Here is a 22,224-nt window from a genome sequence, read left to right on the forward strand (position 1 = left end):
GTTAGGACTCTGGTGGGACAGAACAGGAGCTGGCCAGTGGAGCTTGGAGAGACTCTGCTTGGAGCAATCCACAGCGTTCCCCTCCACTCCTGGCCACCCAGGCACTGTCCTGTGCCCAAACTCAGCCCTCATCGTGTGCAATGGAGAAGAGATCAACTCCGTGCCCCTCAAAGGCCAAGGAAAAGTGCAGGACCCCGATAGACTCCACCCTTGTGCCGCCCAGTGAGTGAGGGTCCAAGCAGGGCTGGGGATGGGAGCGGCCTCTGCACGGTGCCACGGCTGCGCGGGATGGAAGAGGGCAGAGGCCCTCCTCTCCTCGCTCTGCTCTATGCTCCTTGAACCTTAACCCTAACCCCAACCCCAACCTCAATCCTAACACTAACCACAACCTGAAACCCAACCTGAATTCCAATCTCACCCCAACATTGACCCCACCGTGCCACCCCCAAACCCCAATTCCAGCTCCCTGCTCTGATGCCTCTGCGCTGCCCATGGACACTGCCAAGTGTTGTGCAGTGGACACCATTGAGGCCTTTGTCCGGAGCACAGAGAAGGTGACAGCGGACGCTGCCTTTTTGCAGCGGTGCCCCATCCCCCCGAACCCCCTGCATCTGCAGGAGAGCTGTGTCCCCCGGGCCCCTCTCACTCTCTGGTGGCTGCAGGACGAGGAGCAGAAGCTGCAGTTCCTGCGGAGCATCTGCACCCTCTGTGACACAGCGGTGGAGGAGAACACGGCGCAGAGACTGCGCGTCTTCTGCCGCCAGAATGAACTCGTGGAGAACATCATGGTGAGGGGTGGTGGGTGCTCGAGGGGGGGGGGGATTGGTCGGCTCCAGTCCTCCCAGTGCTGGGAACACTAGGTGCCTGGTGCCATCCCTCTGTGCTGTACAGGAGCTGCTGTCAGAGGAGCCGTGGGGAAAGCTGTACTCTGAACTGCGGCAGCATGCCATGGCAGCCATCACCTCCCTCAGGTACTGCCCTGCGCCAGGGCAGCCCCACAGTGTCTGTATGGCCCCACAGTGTCTGCATGGCCCCACAGTATCTGCATAGCCCCACAGTGTCTACATGGCCCCAGAACATCAGGGGATGGTCCGGCTGGTACTCAGCCACTGCTCTCCCCTACTGGGCCTGGCCAACAGGCAGAGGGTATCCTGCAGCCCTGCTCTGTCTTGGATCTCATGTTGACCCTGACCCTTCCCTTTACCCTAACCTGAACCCTAACCCTAACCCTAAACTTTCCCCTAACTCTAACCCTAAACCTAAAACTTATCCTAACCCTGACTTTTATTCTAACTCCAACCCTAACCCAAACCCTACTCAAACCTACAGCACCCCAACCCACTCCCACCACAGCAGCTCTCAGGACTCCCTCAGCCCCACACATCTATGTAGAGGAGGGGGTTCCTCCCATCTTTTTCTCCCCACTCTGTGGAGTGCTGCTGAAGGGGGGATCCTCTCCCTGTCGTGCAGCACAGTGCTCCCAGCGCTGCACTCTTGTTTTTGCAGCGCGGTGGACGCGGTGCTGGAGGACAGGATCCCTCTGTTCACCACGTGCTTCCAGAGCATCCTCCTACTTCCCTCGGAGCAGGACCTGGACATCAGCCTTTACACAAGGGTGGGTGACTAGAAGCTCCAGGACCTCCTTGCCTTGCAGGAGAGGGTCTCGCCATGCCCACCCCCCCACCTCTCCCCATTTGCCTCCCCTCTTCCATCCCTCCCGCAGACCCTGAGGGCTCTGGACCAAATGCTGCACACTCTGGTTTTTGTACATCCCACCGCCAGCATCGGTGAGGAGCTGCAGAGCGTCTTCCAGGTGGGCTATGCCCGCAGGGGCTGCACAGAGGAGGGCTGTTCCTTCAACCCCCCTCCCCTCACCTTCTGGGGTGAGCTGGGGGGCAGTGGGCCAGAGCAGCAGCTCCTCTTCCCACAGGTGCTGCTGTCCTTCACCTCCTCACATAGCGCGGCCGTGCGCGAGAGGGCAGTGGGGCGCATCTGGAAGCTGAGCCATTTGCTGACACTCTTCTGCCAGACTGAGGTAAGGGGCCGACACCCCTGACGTGGGTGTCCTTGTCGCTCCTTTTCCCCACTCTGCCCACCCCGCTCCCATCACTGGGGGTGCCGTGCACTCAGCGTCGTGTTCTCTGCACACAGCCCCATCGCTCCTTGGGACAAATCAGCTTGGCCCGCTATGAAGAGCTCCACCTGCCCATGCTGGGGCAGCTGGTGGGAAGCCTCGTGCTGTGCTACGCCTACCAGGAGGACAGGATGCGCCACTCTGCCCTCAACACTCTCCGTCACCTCTACGCATTCATCGTGTGGAGAGCCCGTAAGGCGATGGCTGCTGGCGCTGTCCGTCCATCACAGATGTCCCACAGGGACGAGCGTGAACGGCGCTGCATTGGCTGCCGCACAGAGCAGCAAAGGAGCAGAAGCTCATGGGGTTGAGGAGCTGTGCCCCACAGCCCTGCACTCAGGGTGGGGGCACTTGACACTCGCTCACCCGCAGCTTGCTCTCCTTTCCAGGCTGGGAAGTGCTTCAGGAGGAAGATCAGGAGAAACTTGAGCAGTGGGAAGATGACCACAAGTTCTCCCTCTCCTGGACCACCAACACCATGGTCATTGTGCTGGTGAGGAGGGCTCGCTGCAGCAGGACTCGTGACCGCAGTGTCCATGGGAATGGGGAGAACACGGCTGATGTTCCTCCCCCTCCCTCTGTGTTTGTTTCCCCCCAGAGATTTGCGAAGCACTTTTACTCTTCAGAGAAGACCGACTTCATCCTGACGGCGCTGCAGGGCATGAGTGACTGCAGCAATTACAGCACGCAGGTGTCTGCAACCCTGATGGCCATCCTGATGGACAACTTCAAGCCTACACCCACTGATGTGAGCAACTGGCAGCTGCTTACCGGGGGGCTGAGCCCATGCTGGGGTGGTGGGATTGGGGATGGACTGGGGGCTTGGGTTGGCTCTTGGGGGTTGGGTTGTGTCTTGAGGGTTGGGGTTGAGTTGAGTTGGGTGCGGAAAGGCCATGTTGGGTTGGGTTGGGTTGGGTTGGGCTGAGTGCTGGCAGTAAGGTTTGATTTGGGTGCTGGAGGTTAGGGTTGGGTACAGGAAGGCTGCATTGGGTTGGGCTGTTTCACACGGCGTTGGTCTGATTTGGGACTTGAGGGCGCTTGGCCACTCTTGGGACAGCTCGCAAGCTCTGATGTCCCCGTGTCCCTTCCAGGTGCAGCGGATCGTGACGGCCATCCACAGGAGCAGGAAGCTGATCACTGAGGAGCGGGCACAGAGAACCATCCAGAACACCTTCCCACGGCTGGCCGCCTCTGACCCTCGTGCAACAACACTCAGCCTGCTGCGCTGCTCCCACACCTGTGACAGGTGCGCAGCCCCATCCCGATGTGGAGAGGGGCCCCAATCCCATTTCCACAAGGACAGGGACCACCACCCTCTGTGGATAGGGACCCTCAACTCATGCAGAAAAGGGAGCCTCCCATCCCACACTTAGAGGGCCCCCCCATCCCACATAGAGAAGCCCCCACCCCCACAGTGAGAGAGACCCCCACCCACAGAGAGGATCCTGCTGAGGACGACTCTCTGCTGCAGGGACACGTGGGAGCTGTGGGAGATGGCGTTGTCCTCAGCAGGCGTGGTGCCATGGATGATGCAGGAGCTGCTGCAGCTGCTGGAGATGGCACCACTGGGCCAGGAGACCGAGACTGGCACCCTTCCCCTGGCCGTGAGTTTGGGGGTCCCGGGGAACCTCCCGTCCCTCAGGGGAGCAGTTTGGTGCTGAGCACTGCCTGGGTGCTTTCCGCAGGCGGCCATGGCACTGCACAAGATCATGCAGCACTCACAGTACGGCCCACAAGTGCGCCTGTTTTTCCTGGAGCTCTTCATGGCACTCATCTTCCAGTTGGTGTCATCCGGCTCGCTCGAGCCTCCGGAGGTCACTGCTGTCACGGAGGACCCGATCTGCCCATCCGCACCCACCTCTGCCATCAGGTATCGCCACCGTGCCCACCGCCAACCCCACAGCATGACTCGTGCTGTCCCCATGCTGAGCCCTGACCCCGCTCATGCTGCCCCATTTCCATGCAGAATTCTGGTGGAGGTGGTGCACAAATTGCTGCAGTGCGCCGATTTGGACCACCTGGTGCACGCCATGGACAGCCACAAGCTGTGGGAGCAGCTGCTGGGCGCTGCCACGTGGCAGGATGGCCTGCGCTCCCTCGCCAGGTATGGTCCCAAGGCCCTCCCACACGCTGCCCCACACAGCCCCACACACTGCACTGCTGCCACATGTGCAGTCCTCCTGCAGTAGGGAATAACACGGGCAAAGCGCAGGGGGTGACAATATGCGGTGGGCAACTGGAAGAGTCACACTGTGGGGTGGGACAGGCTGCTCTGCTCTCCCCCCATCACGGATCCGGTGCCGGTGTGCTCAGCCCCCTACCTGTGTTCAACCCCCGCCCCTTCCCACAGGTTGATGGCAAGGGAGTGCCGGGATCAGTCTGTGCACATCTTCAGCCACTTGCAGAAGCTGCTGTGGTACCACCAGCTGCAGTGGAGGGAGGTCCCCGCCATGGTGCTCTACACAGAGGTGGGCACTGGAATGGTGCAAAGGTCCCCTTGGGGGAATGTTGGCCAAACCCTCTCCTGCCCTGCTGCTCACTCACCTCTGTGCATTACAGCTACACAGATCCCTGGAGATCCAGGAGCAGAATGGCCGCGCTGAGAAGATCTTTAGGAAGCACATTTGCAGTGAGCGGCCTGAGAGCCAGGAGCTGGCACTGTGCGGGCTGCGGAGCTTGTATGCCGGGAGGATGCAGCTGCTGCTGCCCGATGTGCTGACGTGGTTGCAGGACACGCGGGCCGATGTGAAGCTGCAGGCCATGCAGCTGCTGCATGACATCATGGCTCATTGCCCTGGCCATGTGCAGGATGCGCTCAGCCAGCTGGCGGTGCGCCTGACGTCCTGCTTCAATGAGGTGAAGTGCGTGGGACAATGGGGAGTGGATGACCCAACCCCCCCTCCCTGTGCATCACTCAGCATCAACCCCCTGTGTCCCCGTCCCCCCCCCCCAGGAAAACACAGAGCTGCGCTGGCTCTCCATGGAGCTCTTTGCACAGCTGCTGGCGGCACCGGGCAGGAGGCAGTTGTTGCAACAGGTGGAGATGAATCTGCTGCCGCTCTTCTTCCACATGAACGAGGAGATCCCCAGAGTGGCACAGGTGGGGGCAGCTCCTGAGATCATGGGGTCACAGGGTCACCCCGTGTGACCCCAGCCTGCCACTTGAGTCACTGCATCACGAAGGCTGGGAAGGGCCTCTGAGGTCACCAGGACCAGCAAACCCACCATCCCACCTGTTCAGCCCTCCACATCCCCCACCCCCACCCACCAGTGCAGTGACCTAGGTTACAAAATTCCCCCCAGATACCCCCCAGGGTAGGGTTGTGGGAGGGGTCCCCAGGCTCTCCTGCTGACGATCCCCCGTGTCACTGCTCCCCAGGCTGCTCAGGAAGCCCTGACTCGCGCTGCTGAGCTCCTGCGCTGGCAGCAACTGCAACACCTGGTCAGCACAGCAGACATGTGGAAGATCGCTGAGTGCCTGGTAAAGATGCCCATCCCTCAACCCCCACTTCCCCCACTGTGGGACCCTCCAGCTCTGGAAGGAGGGGGGGTGGTGCACTGTGTGTGCTACCCCTACCCTGGTGCACTCTGCAGGTTCAGAAGGCAGGCAGTGCCGTGCAGCAGTACGTGCAGCAGAGCGTGAGGCACCTGCACAGCCCCCAGGCATCCATGCAGGAGGCGGCCGTGTGCTTCCTGGGTGAGTCCCAGCCCCAGTGGGTCCCCCTCCCTCTGTCGGGGTCAGTGCACAGTGGGCAGGAGTGGTCCTGGGGGGTCATGGGGAAACTATTGGGGTCCTTGCAGGTTTTGAAGCACCCCGGGGGTCATTGGAACATTATGAGGATCACTGTGGCAGTGTGTAGGGTCTGTGTTGGCCACCGGGACACCACTGGGTTTGGTGGGGTGTCACTGGGGCACCGTGGGGTTTCTTGGGTGTTGTTGGGGTATTACTGGGGTCCATGGGGTGCTGTGTGAGGTCTCTGGGGGTCACCGGGGCACCATAGGGTCCCTGGGGATGATGGGGGCACTTTTGGTATATATACCACGGGGATTCTGAAGGTGTTTGGGGTGCCATGGACGTCCCTGGGCACCACGTTGCCAGGTGAGTGCTGACAGTGCTGTGTGCGCAGGGCTCCTGGGGCGGCAGCTGAGGAGTGAGAACCCACAGAAGGTGCAGGACATCCGCAATGGTGAGCAGTCCTCCCCGGGAAGTGCCCCATGGCGCAGGGGTGGTGACGCTGCTCCTCTCCGGGGCACAGACGCATCTCCGCTCCACTCCTCGCAGCCCTGCAGAGCGTGAAGGAGGATAGGGAGCTGGCCATGCGTTGCCTGGTGCTGCAGATGCTGCTGAACCTCTGTGTCATGGTGTTATCCGTGACAGTAACCCAAGGGAACCCGAGAAGGGAGAGAGGAGAGAAAAAGAAACTGCGTCAGTGGCCGCGCGGCCGCCTTAGCAGGGCCGCGCGCCGGGGGGGAGGGAAAAACAGCGGGAAGAGATGGGTCTACAAGAAGACAACGGCACGATCTGAGAAGGAACGGTAACTTTAGTAAATATAATAAAATTGAACAATTGAGAGAGAGAGATAAAATTTCCAAACCAAAAGCTGTGAGCTTACGTTAAGGAGGAACTGCAGGGGAAGCACACGTGCTGAATGAACCTCCACGGCAGCCCAGAGCAACTCGCAGACTGAGCGCCGCCTGCATCCGGTGCGGAGCTCCGCCCCTCTGCTGCTCCCACAGCATTAACTCCTTCACTGCTGCGTGATGCTCTGATGTGGAATACTGGCACCAAAACCACAAAACCACAACATTCCACCCCTTATTCCACATCATCACATCATGCTTAACACACATCTATACATAACCAAACAGTAATAACATAAGTTACATAGAAAAATATATATATATACATACATACACACGTAATTACAGACTGCATTCCCCCAGCATCAAATTCCCTTGTGGGACACACTGGACATCCCCATTTTTATCCTTTACCCACCAGGTGCACCCAGGTCCCTGCGCAAAAACGGTTCCACGGAGGGGTTTGCCCTTTCCAGAGGCTGGAAGGACCCACACCGCTTTTCCCAACATGCTCCTCACATGTACCACAGGGACCTTATCTCCCTCTATGGTCTGTAGGGAGCTGGACTGTGTAGGACCCTCTCGGTTGACTGATCCCCTAGTGTTGACCAACCAGGTGGCTTCTGCCAGATGCTTCTCCCAGTGCTTGAATGTCCCACCACCCATTGCTCTCAACGTGGTTTTTAACAACCCGTTGTAGCGCTCGATCTTACCAGCAGCTGGTGCATGGTAGGGGATATGGTAGATCCATTCAATGCCGTGTTCTTTGGCCCAGATATCCACAAGGGAATTTTTGAAATGAGTCCCATTATCAGACTCAATTCTCTGGAGTGCCATGTCGCCATAGGACTTGTCTCTCGAGCCCTAAGATGGTGTTTCGGGCGGTAGCATGGGGTACTGCGTATGTCTCAAGCCACCCAGTGGTCGCCTCCACCATGGTGAGCACGTAACGCTTACCATCGCGAGTTCGTGGCAAGGTGATATAATCAACCTGCCACGCCTCCCCATATTTATACTTTTCCTATCGCCCTTCCTGCCAGAGAGGTTTCATCCTCTTGGCCTGTTTAATTATGGCACATGTGTCACAGTCATGGATAACCTGTGCAACGGCATCCATAGTTAAGTCCACCCCTCGGTCTCTAGCCCACTTATAGGTCGCATCCCTTCCTTGATGGCCTGAGGTCTCATGGGCCCACCGAGCTAAAAATAGCTCTCCTTTGTTCTGCCAGTCCACGTCGATCTGAGACACCTCAATTTTGGCAGCTCGATCTACCTGATGGTTATTTTTCTGCTCTTCAGTAGCTCGATTCTTGGGCACATGAGCATCTACATGACACACCTTTACACCCAACCTTTTTGTTCGGGCAGCAATGTCTTTCCACAGTTCAGCAGCCCAAATAGGTTTACCCTTCCGTTGCCAGTTGTCCTGTTCCCACTGCTGCAACCACCCCCATAAAGCATTTGCCACCATCCAAGAGTCTGTATAAAGATATAGCATGGGCCACCTCTCCTGTTCAGCCACATCTAAGGCCAGCTGGACGGCCTTTACCTCCGCAAATTGGCTTGACTCTCCTTCTCCTTCGGTGGCCTCTGCAACTCGTCATGTGGGGCTCCACACAGCAGCCTTCCATCTGTGATGCTTCCCAACAATACGACACAATCCATCAGTGAAGAGGGCATACGTCTTTTCATTCTCTAGTAGTTCGTTATATGGTGGGGCCTCTTTAGCACGTGGTATCTCCTCTGATGGGGATGTTCCAAATTTCTTGCCTTCAGGCCAGTCCATGATCACCTCCAGGATTCCTGGACGGTTGAGGTTCCCCATCCGAGCTCGCTGTGTAATCAGTGCAATCCACTTACTCCAGGTGGCATCGGTAGCATGATGGGTGGGGGGAACCTTTCCTTTGAACATCCAATTCAGCACTGGCAGTCGAGGTGCCAGGAGGAGCTGTGTCTCAGTACCAATTACTTCAGAGGCAGCCCGAACCCCCTCATATGCTGCCTTCTCAGTTGGAGTGTAGCACTCCTCTGAACCCCTGTACGCTCTGCTCCAAAATCCAAGGGGTCGGCCTCGGCTCTCCCCAGAGACTCTTTGCCACAGACTCCAAGTGGGACCTTTCTCTCCAGCAGCAGTGTAGAGGATGTTTTTCACATCCTCTCCCAACCGAACTGGCCCCAGGGCCACAGCACGGGCTATCTCCTGCTTGATTTGCTCAAAGGCCTGCTGCTGTTCAGGACCCCATGCAAAATTATTCTTTTTCCGAGTCACTTGATAGAGGGGGCTTACTATGAGGCTGTAGTTTGGGATGTGCATCCTCCAAAAACCTACTACACCCAGAAAAGACTGTGTCTCTTTCTTGCTAGTGGGTGGTGACATACTGGTGATTTTGTCAATCACATCTCCTGGAATGTGACGACGTCCATCTTGCCATTTTACTCCTAGGAATTGAATTTCTTGGGCAGGTCCCTTCACTTTGTTCCGTTTAATAGCAAAACCAGCACCCAGAAGAATTTGGATTATTTGCTCTCCTTTTTTAAAAACTTCCTCTGCTGTATCACCCCACACAACAATGTCATCAATGTACTGGAGGTGCTCAGGTGCCCCACCCTGTTCCAGTGTGGTTTGAATCAGCCCATGGCAGATGGTTGGGCTGTGTTTCCACCCCTGGGGCAAACGGTTCCAGGTGTACTGAACGCCCCTCCAGGTGAAAGCAAACTGTGGTCTGCACTCTGTGGCCAAAGGAATAGAAAAGAATGCATTGGCAATGTCTATAGTGGCATACCACTTGGCTGCTTTTGACTCCAGTTCATACTGCAGCTCCAACATATCTGGCACAGCAGCACTCAGTGGGGGTGTGACTTCATTCAGGCCACGGTAATCTACCGTCAGCCTCCATTCTCCACTGGCTTTACGCACCGGCCATATGGGGCTGTTAAAAGGTGAGTGAGTCTTGCTGATCACTCCCTGGCTCTCTAGCTGACGGATCAAGTTATGAATGGGGAGCAAGGAATCCCTGTTGGTGCGGTACTGCCGTCTGTGCACTGTTTTTGTAGCGATAGGTACCTGCTGCTCTTTCACTTTCAGTACCCCCACAACAGACGGATCTTCTGACAGGCCAGGTAAAACAGACAGCTGCTGAATGTTGTCTGCATCTACAGCAGCTATTCCAAAAGCCCATCGGTACCCCTTGGGATCCTTGAAATGTCCCCTTCTGAGATAGTCAATACCGAGTATGCATGGAGCCCCCTGTCCAGTCACTATGGGATGCTTCTGCCAGGTTTTACCGGTGAGGCTTATTTCTGCCTCCAACACAGACAGTTCCTGAGAACCCCCAGTCACTCCAGAAATATGAATCAATTCTGTCCCTTTATAACTCGAGGGCATCAGAGTGCACTGTGCACCAGTGTCCACCAGTGCCTTATATCTTTGTGGCTCTAATGTGTCAGGCCATCTAATCCACACAGTCCAATACACTCTGTTATCCCTTTCCCTCCCCTGGCTGAGGGCAGGGCCCCTCTATTGGTTACCTGCAGTGACGGGAGCAATTTCATTGGTGGCTGATCTCTGCTGTAGTTCTCTCACCCGTGCTCGCAGTACAGGAGTGGGTTTTTTATGCCACTTCCTCATGTCCTCTCCGTTTTCTCGTAAGAAGCTCCACATGGCCACACGTGACATGATGTTACTGCCGTCATTTGCTCGTGCAGAGGGGCGGTTGCCTTTGGTGGCCGAGACTTTCAACAGTTTGATAAATTGCTTCATCAGATTCTTTGCGTCATGCTCGTCTTCATCAGGTGTTTCCAATACTGACACAGGTTCATCCGTATTCATCAGTAATGACAGTTCCTCCAGTATAGTTTTCTGTCTCTCCTTAATCTCACCTACTTCTTCTGCTACTATAGCTGCAATGGAAGCACGTGATGGTGGAAACTGTTGTTCAAAGTTTTGGAGTGTAATAGTCAATTCATAAACTGGGAGTCTTCTGGCTTGACCCTCGAATCTATGGAACATTGCTACCAGTGTACTTGCGTACCTCTCTGGTGCTGTTTTTGAGAGTTTGCGATATACATCAGGTGTGCACCTTACTCTATCAGGATCACGGTCCTGGTGTGGATTGTTAGGGACAAAATTGGGATCATACAGCATCTCTACTACGGCTGTTTCTCTCAAAAATTGGATGCCTTTCTCCACGATGTTCCATCTTTCCACCTTAGGCTCCAGATCATCTTTGTAAGGGTATCTATCCTTTACAGCCACTAGTACTCGTTCCCAGAGGGTAGCGACTCCATTCAGACATCTGCCAATTCCTCTGTCGATAGCTGGGTCTCGGGCAATGCTTGCCAGTTGGCGGGCTTCGCTGCCATCTAGGGACACGCTGCTGGCACCGCTGTCCCAACACCGCAGCAACCAGGTGACAATAGATTCACCCAAGCACCGTACAAACTCCTTTCTTGAACCTTGTATTTCAGTCATCTTTAGGGGCCGACGAGTAGTGGTAACAGTGACTCCATCATCATCGCTGTCTTCTCCATGTCTCTCACTTTTCTTAGTGGCCTTTTTAGGTGGTGGTGGTGGTGGTGGTGGTGCTGAGGAGGGCCCCTCGCCTGGATCTTCCTTTTTTTTCTCTGCTTCTTCTTCTTTCCGTTCTAGGCGCGAGGACGGCCGTGTCCATTTCTGGCCTTCCACAGGGGCAACCGACACTGATACCGGTGCTCCCTGTGATTGGTCAGGTCTAACTTCGAGGTTTTCATTTTTGCTTTGGACCTTGGTTTGGAAACCATTTCTCTCCAGAATATCAATTATAGCTCGTTATACCCCAAACAATACATTCCTTCTCAGATCATCCTGAGTCACATGACTCCTTACCTAAACACTCACTGAATTTCTCAGGATCCCACAGGTGCTCAAGATCAAAATTGCATAACACCGGGGGTCCCCACGCTTCTAATTTCTTTCCTAATTTTTTCCACCTTCCCTGCCATTCAACACTCTCTGGTTTTGAGGAACGCTCCCTCCACATGATGTAAATTACTATTGCAGAGAGTGCATTCAGAAAAACAGATAACACAGTTGCCGGGCTGACATCTTGAATATAGGTAAAGACCTGAAAAGAGTAATTGGAAACCGTTCCAAATGCCGCATAATCTGTCACGTTAGCCAGGGTGTTTAGGTAGGAGGCATGTAACCCCCTCAGCACACTAAAGTAGCTGTATATCCACATTACTCCGGTGCTGAACGCGAGGAGCTTAAAAAGACGCCAGCATGCTGTAAGGTACATGAAAAACCTTAGTCCACTCTGCACCAGATTTACAATGGAGTGCCAATACTGCACTGCTCGCATTCTCCACCAATAATTGTCACTGTGTTGTCCGTGACAGTGACCCAAGGGAAAACCGAGAAGGGAGAGGGGAGAGAAAAAGAAACTGCGTCAGTGGCCGCGCGGCCGCCCGAGCAGAGCCGCGCTCCGGGAGGGGGAGGGGGAAACAGTGGGAAGGGATGGGTCTACAAGAAAACAACGGCACGATCTGAGAAGGAACGGTAACTTTACTAAATCTAATAAAATTGAACAATTGAAAGAGAGAGAAAAATTTTCAAACCAAAAGCTATGAGCTTACGCTAAGGAGGACCTGCAGGGGAAGCACACGTGCTGAACCTCCACCGCAGCCCAGAGCAACACGCCCAGACCGAGCGCCGCCTGCATCCGGTGCGGAGCTCCGCCCCTCTGCTGCTCCCCCAGCATTAACTCCTTAACTGCTGCATGATGCTCTGATGTGGAATACCGGCATCAAAACCACAAAACCACAACAACCCACTACTAAAGAAGAAACTCAATCTTTTCTGGGCATAGTGAGCTTTTGGAAAATTCCTGACTGTAACCTCACTGTAAGTCCCCTTTATCAGGTAACAGAAGAAATACGATTTTGCATGGGGCCATGAGCAGCAGCAGGCTTTTGAGCAAATGAAGCAGGAGATTGCCCGTGTCATGGCCCTGGGGTCAGTACAGATGGGACACAATGTAAAGAACATACTCTACGCTGCTGCTGGAGAGGAATATCTCATTTGGAGCCTCAGGAGAGACCCGAGGCAGACCCCTGGGATTCTGAAATTGAGAGTACAGGGGAGTAGGAAGAGTGCTACACTCCAACTGCAAAGGAGATCGTAGCGGCATACAAAGGGGGTTGAGCTGCTTCTGAAGTAACTGGCACTGAGACACAGCTCCTTCTGGCACCTCGACTGCCAGTGCTGAACTGGATGTTCAGAGGAAATATTCCCTCCACCCATCATTCTACTGATGCCACCTGGAGTAAGTGGATTGCTCTGATTACACAGCGAGCTCGGATGGGGAACCTCAGTCATCCAGGAATCTTAGAGGTGATCATGAACTGGCCTGAACGTAAAATTCTGGAACATCACCAGCAGAGGAGGGCATCACCAGCATGCTAAAGAGACCCCACCATATAATGAACTCCCAGACAATGAAAAGAGATATTCCCTGTTCACTGTCAGATTGTGTGGTTACTGTGGGGAAGCACCACAGATGGAAGGCTGCTGTGTGGAGCCCCACATGACCATTTGCAGAGGCCACTGAAGGAGAAGGAGAATCAAGTCAGTTTGCAGAGGTGAAGGCTGTCCAACTGGCCTTAGATGTGGCTGAATGGGAGAGGTGGCCAATGCTTTATACTGACTCGTGGATGGTGGCAAATGCTATATGGGGTGGGCTTGGTTCCATGCCTAATGGGACAAGGGACCCACAGACCCTAGCCCCGGGAAAGGGGAAGGGGGTAAAAGGGAAAAAGCAGGAGGTTGACCTAAAAACAAAACTGTGGCAAGGATCTGATGGGGAAAACTAATATAATAAATAAGATATTGAAATACAAAATAACACATAATTGATATCAAAGCTAGGAAATCAAATAAAATGAGAGAGAGGGAGAGTCCAAAACCGAAGGCCTTATTCTGAAGCTGAAGGAGAGACGTTGAGGGAGCTCCCACAGCTGAGACAAGCAGCAAAAAGAGGAGGATTCCGGGACTTGCATGCAGTTTGATCTTTCCCTCTGGGTGGAAAACAGGAACGCCAAGTCCTCTGGGGGTATGGAGTTGTTCTTCTCAGAGCCAGCTACCTGGAAAAATTCACAAGTCCACAGACTTAGAGTATTAATTCTTTAACTCCCAGGCCCTTACATGATGTTATCATGTGGAATACCGATAACAAAAATACCAGAATCACAGAACTGTAGGGCTTGGAAGGGACCTCCAGAGATCATCTAGTCCAACCCCCGGCCAAAACAGGCTCCCCAGACCGGGTTGCACAGGTAATCATAAAACCTTGACAGTTAGGGTTCAAGGTTTTGGGTTAGGATCATTGAATCCTAGAATCACCAAGGTTGGAAGAGACCTACAGTATCATCCAGTCCAGCTGTCCACCTGTCACCAATAACTTACAGTAACCCGTGCTCCTCAGCAGAACATCTAAATATTACTGTCCTGCTTCTCCTCACACATCTGCTCTTCTCCCAGACCATGATTGGAGGGGACTGGGTTTCGATAATGTACAATGGGATAATGGCTTGTGGGGGCCTATCCTTCCTAGGCACGCTGGTGTGCATCTACTTCATCATCGTCTTTGTCTGCAAGAACTGTATCCTCTGATATCAAAGCGGTGTCCAGGCTCCCTCTGCCTAGCTGCACAGGACTGTGCAGATTGTTCTGCGTGTGTGTGTATGCGTAAGGACTGAGCTGAAGGAAGGGGCCATCAGCCCAGAGCTCAGCACTCAAGTACAAGGGCTCACTCATCTCCAGGAAAGTTTCTCAGAGCAAAGCAGAGACCACGGGCAGCCAGCCACGTCCTCCAAATGGAACCAAGTTCATGTCCTTAGTGCTTAGGATTAGGGTAGGGTTAGGTTGAGGGTTACTATTAGGGGTAGGGATAGGCTTACAGTTAGAGTTTGTATTGGAATTTGGGTTAGGCTTAGGGTAGAGTTATGGTTAAGGATTGGGGCTTTGTTTAGGGATAGGATTAGGGTGAAGGTTGAGGTTACTCTTGAGTTTAGAGCTGTGGTTACTATTAATATATATAGTTGGAATTGAAGGTATCAATCAAGTGAGAGAGGTCTCTGAAACCAAAGGCCTTACTTACTCTAAAGCTGAAGGCAAGAGGGAACCTTCACTCCCGACATGAGCAGCAAAAGAGGAAGACACCAGAACTTGCATGCAGTTTGATCTTTCCCTCTGGGTGGAAAACAGGAACGCAGTGTCCTCTGGGGCATGGAGTTGTTCTTCTCTTCTGAGAAGCAGGGCCACGGTCCCTGCAGCACAGCACTACTCCATGAACATCCTGTGCAACCAGCGGCACAGCGCTGCACCCCTGGGCCTGGTGGGCGGCACGTCTTCCAGCACGCAGAGGTTCAGCAGCGTCTGCAGCACCAGGCAGCGCACGGCCGGCTCGCTATCCTCCTTCACGCTCTGCAGGGCTGCGAGGAGTGGAGCGGAGATGCGTCTGTGCCCCGGAGAGGAGCAGCGTCACCACCCCTGCCCCATGGGGCACTTCCCGGGGAGGACTGCTCACCATTGCGGATGTCCTGCACCTTCTGTGGGTTCTCACTCCTCAGCTGCCGCCCCAGGAGCCCTGCGCACACAGCACTGTCAGCACTCACCTGGCAACGTGGTGCCCAGGGACGTCCATGGCACCCCAAACACCTTCAGAATCCCCGTGGTATATATACCAAAAGTGCCCCCAACATCCCCAGGGACCCTATGGTGCCCCGGTGACCCCCAGAGACCTCACACAGCACCCCATGGACCCCAGTAATACCCCAACAACACCCAAGAAACCCCACGGTGCCCCAGTGACGCCCCACCAACCCCAGTGGTGTCCCGGTGGCCAACACAGACCCTACACACTGCCACAGTGATCCTCATAATGTTCCAATGACCCCCGGGGTGCTTCAAAAACCTGCAAGGACCCCAATAGTTTCCCCATGACCCCCCAGGACCACTCCTGCCCACTGTGCACTGACCCCGACAGAGGGAGGGGGACCCACTGGGGCTGGGACTCACCCAGGAAGCGCACGGCCGCCTCCTGCATGGATGCCTGGGGGCTGTGCAGGTGCCTCACGCTCTGCTGCACGTACTGCTGCACGGCACTGCCTGCCTTCTGAACCTGCAGAGCGCACCAGGGTAGGGGTAGCACACACAGTGCACCACCCCCCCTCCTTCCAGAGCTGGAGGGTCCCACAGTGGGGGAAGTGGGGGTTGAGGGATGGGCATCTTTACCAGGCACTCAGCGATCTTCCACATGTCTGCTGTGCTGACCAGGTGTTGCAGTTGCTGCCAGCGCAGGAGCTCAGCAGCGCGAGTCAGGGCTTCCTGAGCAGCCTGGGGAGCAGTGACACGGGGGATCGTCAGCAGGAGAGCCTGGGGACCCCTCCCACAACCCTACCCTGGGGGGTATCTGGGGGGAATTTTGTAACCTAGGTCACTGCACTGGTGGGTGGGGGTGGGGGATGTGGAGGGCTGAACAGGTGGGATGGTGGGTTTGCTGGTCCTGGTGACCTCAGAGGCCCTTCCCAGCCTTCGTGATGCAGTGACTCAAGTGGCAGGCTGGGGTCACACGGGGTGACCCTGTGACCCCATGATCTCAGGAGCTGCCCCCACCTGTGCCACTCTGGGGATCTCCTCGTTCATGTGGAAGAATAGCGGCAGCAGATTCATCTCCACCTGTTGCAACAACTGCCTCCTGCCCGGTGCTGCCAGCAGCTGTGCAAAGAGCTCCATGGAGAGCCAGCGCAGCTCTGTGTTTTCCTGGGGGGGGGGACGGGGACACAGGGGGTTGATGCTGAGTGATGCACAGGGAGGGGGGGGTTGGGTCATCCACTCCCCATTGTCCCACGCACTTCACCTCATCGAAGCAGGACGTCAGGCGCACCGCCAGCTGGCTGAGCGCATCCTGCACATGGCCAGGGCAATGAGCCACGATGTCATGCAGCAGCTGCATGGCCTGCAGCTTCACATCGGCCCGCGTGTCCTGCAGCCACGTCAGCACGTCGGGCAGCAGCAGCTGCATCCTCCCGGCATACAAGCTCCGCAGCCCGCACAGTGCCAGCTCCTGGCTCTCAGGCCGCTCACTGCAAATGTGCTTCCTAAAGATCTTCTCGGAGCGGCCATTCTGCTCCTGGAGCTCCAGGGATCTGTGTAGCTGTAATGCACAGAGGTGAGTGAGCAGCAGGGCAGGAGGGGGTTTGGCCCCCACCCCCTCAAGGGGACCTTTGCACCATTCCAGTGCCCACCTCTGTGTAGAGCACCATGGCGGGGACCTCCCTCCACTGCAGCTGGTGGTACCACAGCAGCTTCTGCACGTGGCTGAAGATGTGCACAGACTGATCCCGGCACTCCCTTGCCATCAACCTGTGGGAAGGGGCGGGGGTTGAACACAGGTAGGGGGCTGAGCACACCGGCACCGGATCCGTGATGGGGGGAGAGCAGAGCAGCCCGTCCCACCCCACAGTGTGACTCTTCCAGTTGCCCACCGCATATTGTCACCCCCTGCGCTTTGCCTGTGTTGTTCCCTACTGCAGGAGGACTGCACATGTGGCAGCAGATGCAGTGCAGTGTGTGGGGCTGTGTGGGGCAGCGTGTGGGAGGGCCTTGGGGCCGTACCTGGCAAGGGAGCGCAGGCCATCCTGCCACGTGGCAGCGCCCAGCAGCTGCTCCCACAGCTTGTGGCTGTCCATGGCGTGCACCAGGTGGTCCACATCGGCGCACTGCAGCAATTTGTGCACCACCTCCACCAGAATTCTGCATGGAAATGGGGCAGCATGAGCGGGGTCAGGGCTCAGCATGGGGACAGCACGAGTCATGCTGTGGGGTTGGCGGTGGGCACGGTGGCGATACCTGATGGCAGAGGTGGGTGCGGATGGGCAGATCGGGTCCTCCGTGACAGCAGTGACCTCCGGAGGCTCGAGCGAGCCGGATGACACCAACTGGAAGATGAGTGCCATGAAGAGCTCCAGGAAAAACAGGCGCACTTGTGGGCCGTACTGCGAGTGCTGCATGATCTTGTGCAGTGCCATGGCCGCCTGCGGAAAGCACCCAGGCAGTGCTCAGCACCAAACTGCTCCCCTGGGGGAGGGGAGGTTCCCCGGGGACCCCCAAACTCACGGCCAGGGGAAAGGTGCCACTCTCGGTCTCCTGGCCCAGTGGTGCCATCTCCAGCAGCCGCAGCAGCTCCTGCACCATCCATGGCACCACGCCTGCTGAGGACAACGCCATCTCCCACAGCTCCCACGTGTCCCTGCAGCAGAGAGTCGTCCTCAGCAGGATCCTCTCTGTGGGTGGGGGTCTCTCTCACTGTGGGGGTGGGGGCTTCTCTATGTGGGATGGGGGGGCCCTCTAAGTGTGGGATGGGAGGCTCCCTTTTCTGCATGAGTTGAGGGTCCCTATCCACAGAGGGTGGTGGTCCCTGTCCTTGTGGAAATGGGATTGGGGCCCCTCTCCACATCGGGATGGGGCTGCGCACCTGTCACAGGTGTGGGAGCAGCGCAGCAGGCTGAGTGTTGTTGCACGAGGGTCAGAGGCGGCCAGCCGTGGGAAGGTGTTCTGGATGGTTCTCTGTGCCCGCTCCTCAGTGATCAGCTTCCTGCTCCTGTGGATGGCCGTCACGATCCGCTGCACCTGGAAGGGACATGGGGACAGCAGAACTTGCGAGCTGTCCCAAGAGTAGCCAAGCGCCCTCAAGTCCCAAATCAGACCAACGCCGTGTGGGACAGCCCAACCCAATGCAGCCTTCCTGTACCCAACCCTAACCTCCAGCACCCAAATCAAACCTTACTGCCAGCACTCAGCCCAACCCAACCCAACCCAACCCAACATGGCCTTTCCGCACCCAACTCAACTCAACCCCAACCCTCAAGACACAACCCAACCCCCAAGAGCCAACCCAAGCCCCCAGTCCATCCCCAATCCCACCACCCCAGCATGGGCTCAGCCCCCCGGTAAGCAGCTGCCAGTTGCTCACATCAGTGGGTGTAGGCTTGAAGTCCTCCATCAGGACAGCCATCAGGGTTGCAGACACCTGCGTGCTGTAATTGCTGCAGTCACTCATGCCCTGCAGCGCCGTCAGGATGAAGTCGGTCTTCTCTGAAGAGTAAAAGTGCTTCGCAAATCTCTGGGGGGAAACAAACACAGAGGGAGGGGGAGGAACATCAGCCGTGTTCTCCCCATTCCCATGGACACTGCGGTCACGAGTCCTGCTGCAGCGAGCCCTCCTCACCAGCACAATGACCATGGTGTTGGTGGTCCAGGAGAGGGAGAACTTGTGGTCATCTTCCCACTGCTCAAGTTTCTCCTGATCTTCCTCCTGAGGCACTTCCCAGCCTGGAAAGGAGAGCAAGCTGCGGGTGAGCGAGCGTCAAGTGCCCCCACCCTGAGTGCAGGGCTGTGGGGCACAGCTCCTCAACCCCATGAGCTTCTGCTCCTTTGCTGCTCTGTGCGGCAGCCAATGCAGCGCCGTTCACGCTCGTCCCTGTGGGACATCTGTGATGGACGGACAGCGCCAGCAGCCATCGCCTTACGGGCTCTCCACACGATGAATGCGTAGAGGTGACGGAGAGTGTTGAGGGCAGAGTGGCGCATCCTGTCCTCCTGGTAGGCGTAGCACAGCACGAGGCTTCCCACCAGCTGCCCCAGCATGGGCAGGTGGAGCTCTTCATAGCGGGCCAAGCTGATTTGTCCCAAGGAGCGATGGGGCTGTGTGCAGAGAACACAACGTTGAGTGTACGGCACCCCCAGTGATGGGAGCGGGGTGGGCAGAGTGGGGAAAAGGAGCGACAAGGACACCCATGTCAGGGGTGTCGGCCCCTTACCTCAGCCTGGCAGAAGAGTGTCAGCAAATGGCTCAGCTTCCAGATGCGCCCCACTGCCCTCTCGCGCACGGCCGCGCTATGTGAGGAGGTGAAGGACAGCAGCACCTGTGGGAAGAGGAGCTGCTGCTCTGGCCAACGGCCCCCCAGCTCACCCCAGAAGGTGAGGGGAGGGGGGTTGAAGGAACAGCCCTCCTCTGTGCAGCCCCTGCGGGCATAGCCCACCTGGAAGACGCTCTGCAGCTCCTCACCGATGCTGGCGGTGGGATGTACAAAAACCAGAGTGTGCAGCATTTGGTCCAGAGCCCTCAGGGTCTGCGGGAGGGATGGAAGAGGGGAGTCAAATGGGGAGAGGTGGGGGGGTGGGCATGGCGAGACCCTCTCCTGCAAGGCAAGGAGGTCCTGGAGCTTTTAGTCACCCACCCTTGTGTAAAGGCTGATGTCCAGGTCCTGCTCCGAGGGAAGTAGGAGGATGCTCTGGAAGCACGTGGTGAACAGAGGGATCCTGTCCTCCAGCACCGCGTCCACCGCGCTGCAAAAACAAGAGTGCAGCGCTGGGAGCACTGTGCTGCACGACAGGGAGAGGATCCCCCCTTCAGCAGCACTCCACAGAGTGGGGAGAAAAAGATGGGAGGAACCCCCTCCTCTACATAGATGTGTGGGGCTGAGGGAGTCCTGAGAGCTGCTGTGGTGGGAGTGGGTTGGGGTGCTGTAGGTTTGAGTAGGGTTTGGGTTAGGGTTGGAGTTAGAATAAAAGTCAGGGTTAGGATAAGTTTTAGGTTTAGGGTTAGAGTTAGGGGAAAGTTTAGGGTTAGGGTTCGGGTTAGGGTAAAGGGAAGGGGAAGGGTCAGGGTCAACATGAGATCCAAGACAGAGCAGGGCTGCAGGATACCCTCTGCCTGTTGGCCAGGCCCAGTAGGGGAGAGCAGTGGCTGAGTACCAGCCGGACCATCCCCTGATGTTCTGGGGCCATGTAGACACTGTGGGGCTATGCAGATACTGTGGGGCCATGCAGACACTGTGGGGCCATACAGACACTGTGGGGCTGCCCTGGGGCAGGGCAGTACCTGAGGGAGGTGATGGCTGCCATGGCCTGCTGCCGCAGTTCAGAGTACAGCTTTCCCCACGGCTCCTCTGACAGCAGCTCCTGTACAGCACAGAGGGATGGCACCAGGCACCTAGTGTTCCCAGCACTGGGAGGACTGGAGCCGACCAATCCCCCCCCCCCTCGAGCACCCACCACCCCCTCACCATGATGTTCTCCACGAGTTCATTCTGGCGGCAGAAGACGCGCAGTCTCTGCGCCGTGTTCTCCTCCACCGCTGTGTCACAGAGGGTGCAGATGCTCCGCAGGAACTGCAGCTTCTGCTCCTCGTCCTGCAGCCACCAGAGAGTGAGAGGGGCCCGGGGGACACAGCTCTCCTGCAGATGCAGGGGGTTCGGGGGGATAGGGCACCGCTGCAAAAAGGCAGCGTCCGCTGTCACCTTCTCTGTGCTCCGGACAAAGGCCTCAATGGTGTCCACTGCACAACACTTGGCGGTGTCCATGGGCAGCGCAGAGGCATCAGAGCAGGGAGCTGGAATTGGGGTTTGGGGGTGGCACGGTGGGGTCAATGTTGGGGTGAGATTGGAATTCAGGTTGGGTTTCAGGTTGTGGTTAGTGTTAGGATTGAGGTTGGGGTTGGGGTTAGGGTTAAGGTTCGAGGAGCATAGAGCAGAGCGAGGAGAGGAGGGCCTCTGCCCTCTGCCATCCCGCGCAGCCGTGGCACCGTGCAGAGGCCGCTCCCATCCCCAGCCCTGCTTGGACCCTCACTCACTGGGCGGCACAAGGGTGGAGTCCATCGGGGTCCTGCACTTTTCCTTGGCCTTTGAGGGGCACGGAGTTGATCTCTTCTCCATTGCACACGATGAGGGCTGAGTTTGGGCACAGGACAGTGCCTGGGTGGCCAGGAGTGGAGGGGAACGCTGTGGATTGCTCCAAGCAGAGTCTCTCCAAGCTCCACTGGCCAGCTCCTGTTCTGTCCCACCAGAGTCCTAACGGAAACTGCGGGGCACACTCAGCTGGTGGGGCTGGACCTGGGGGGGCACGGGGATGCATCACAATGGGCCCCACTGTGACGCATTGCCCCGCCCCTCTCAGCTCAGGGCTGCTCAGTCCCCCATTCTGCATTGGGGAATGGAGACGTTATTATAATTACTGTGTTACATCCTTCCAAAGGTGGGCAACAGAAGCATCAATCTCACACATCAGGAACACGTGCTTCACATCGGGGCTGAGCTGCTCCAGGAGCAGGGTCAGGGTTTCCCTGATGAGTTCCCCAACTGAAGCTGGGGTTAGCGTTATGAATGGGGTTGGAGTTAGGATTGGGATTGCAGTTGGGGTTATGGTTAGGGTTAGGATTCGGGTTATGGTTAGGACTTGGGTTAGGGTTAGAGTTACTCTTGAGTTTAGGGTTGTGGTTAGCATTAAGTGTTGGTGTCTGGGTTGGAGTATCGGGTTAGGGTTAGGATTGGTGTTAGGGTTAGGGTCTGGGTTAGGCTTAAACTTGGGGTTAATGTCAGAAAAATGTCTGCAATAATTTTAGGAGTCAGGATCTCTGGTAAGGAAATGTTGAATTCACAAAAGCAATGACGGGCATCCTGCGAGCAGGAGC

The 22,224-nt window shown here is 56.4% G+C and overlaps 3 protein-coding genes across 3 annotated transcripts; 1 reads left to right on the plus strand and 2 right to left on the minus strand.

Moving 5' to 3' along the window:
* Nucleotides 1–3,527: 3,527 nt before the first annotated feature.
* LOC136056078 (maestro heat-like repeat family member 5) lies at nucleotides 3,528–14,363 on the plus strand. Its single transcript, XM_065748074.1, has 11 exons — nucleotides 3,528–3,738; nucleotides 3,820–4,004; nucleotides 4,101–4,238; nucleotides 4,485–4,602; nucleotides 4,694–4,990; nucleotides 5,088–5,234; nucleotides 5,514–5,615; nucleotides 5,729–5,831; nucleotides 6,262–6,321; nucleotides 6,417–6,511; nucleotides 14,232–14,363. The coding sequence occupies exons 1-11, from the start codon at nucleotides 3,628–3,630 to the stop codon at nucleotides 14,361–14,363; spliced, it is 1,488 nt and encodes a 495-aa protein (XP_065604146.1). The 5' UTR covers nucleotides 3,528–3,627.
* Nucleotides 13,564–16,815, minus strand: LOC136055959 (maestro heat-like repeat family member 5). Its single transcript, XM_065747848.1, has 7 exons — nucleotides 16,612–16,815; nucleotides 16,368–16,514; nucleotides 15,987–16,088; nucleotides 15,771–15,873; nucleotides 15,280–15,339; nucleotides 14,847–15,184; nucleotides 13,564–13,830 (listed from the first exon to the last, which is right to left on the minus strand). Exons 1-6 carry the CDS (start codon nucleotides 16,774–16,776, stop codon nucleotides 15,033–15,035), a joined length of 729 nt encoding a protein of 242 aa, XP_065603920.1. The 5' UTR covers nucleotides 16,777–16,815; the 3' UTR covers nucleotides 13,564–13,830; nucleotides 14,847–15,032.
* Nucleotides 16,816–16,966: 151 nt separating this feature from the next.
* LOC136056269 (uncharacterized) lies at nucleotides 16,967–21,118 on the minus strand. Its single transcript, XM_065748376.1, has 13 exons — nucleotides 21,056–21,118; nucleotides 20,822–20,947; nucleotides 20,638–20,717; nucleotides 19,994–20,102; nucleotides 19,574–19,885; nucleotides 19,283–19,457; nucleotides 18,982–19,085; nucleotides 18,727–18,876; nucleotides 18,229–18,383; nucleotides 17,871–18,003; nucleotides 17,604–17,788; nucleotides 17,370–17,507; nucleotides 16,967–17,117 (listed from the first exon to the last, which is right to left on the minus strand). The coding sequence occupies exons 1-13, from the start codon at nucleotides 21,116–21,118 to the stop codon at nucleotides 16,967–16,969; spliced, it is 1,881 nt and encodes a 626-aa protein (XP_065604448.1).
* Between the last annotated feature and the right edge of the window lie 1,106 nt (nucleotides 21,119–22,224).

Source organism: Cyrtonyx montezumae, unplaced genomic scaffold, assembly GCF_038088225.1.
Source record: "Cyrtonyx montezumae isolate F1298 unplaced genomic scaffold, pur_monq_1.0 scaffold_5, whole genome shotgun sequence".
Classification (NCBI taxonomy): Eukaryota; Metazoa; Chordata; class Aves; order Galliformes; family Odontophoridae; genus Cyrtonyx; species Cyrtonyx montezumae.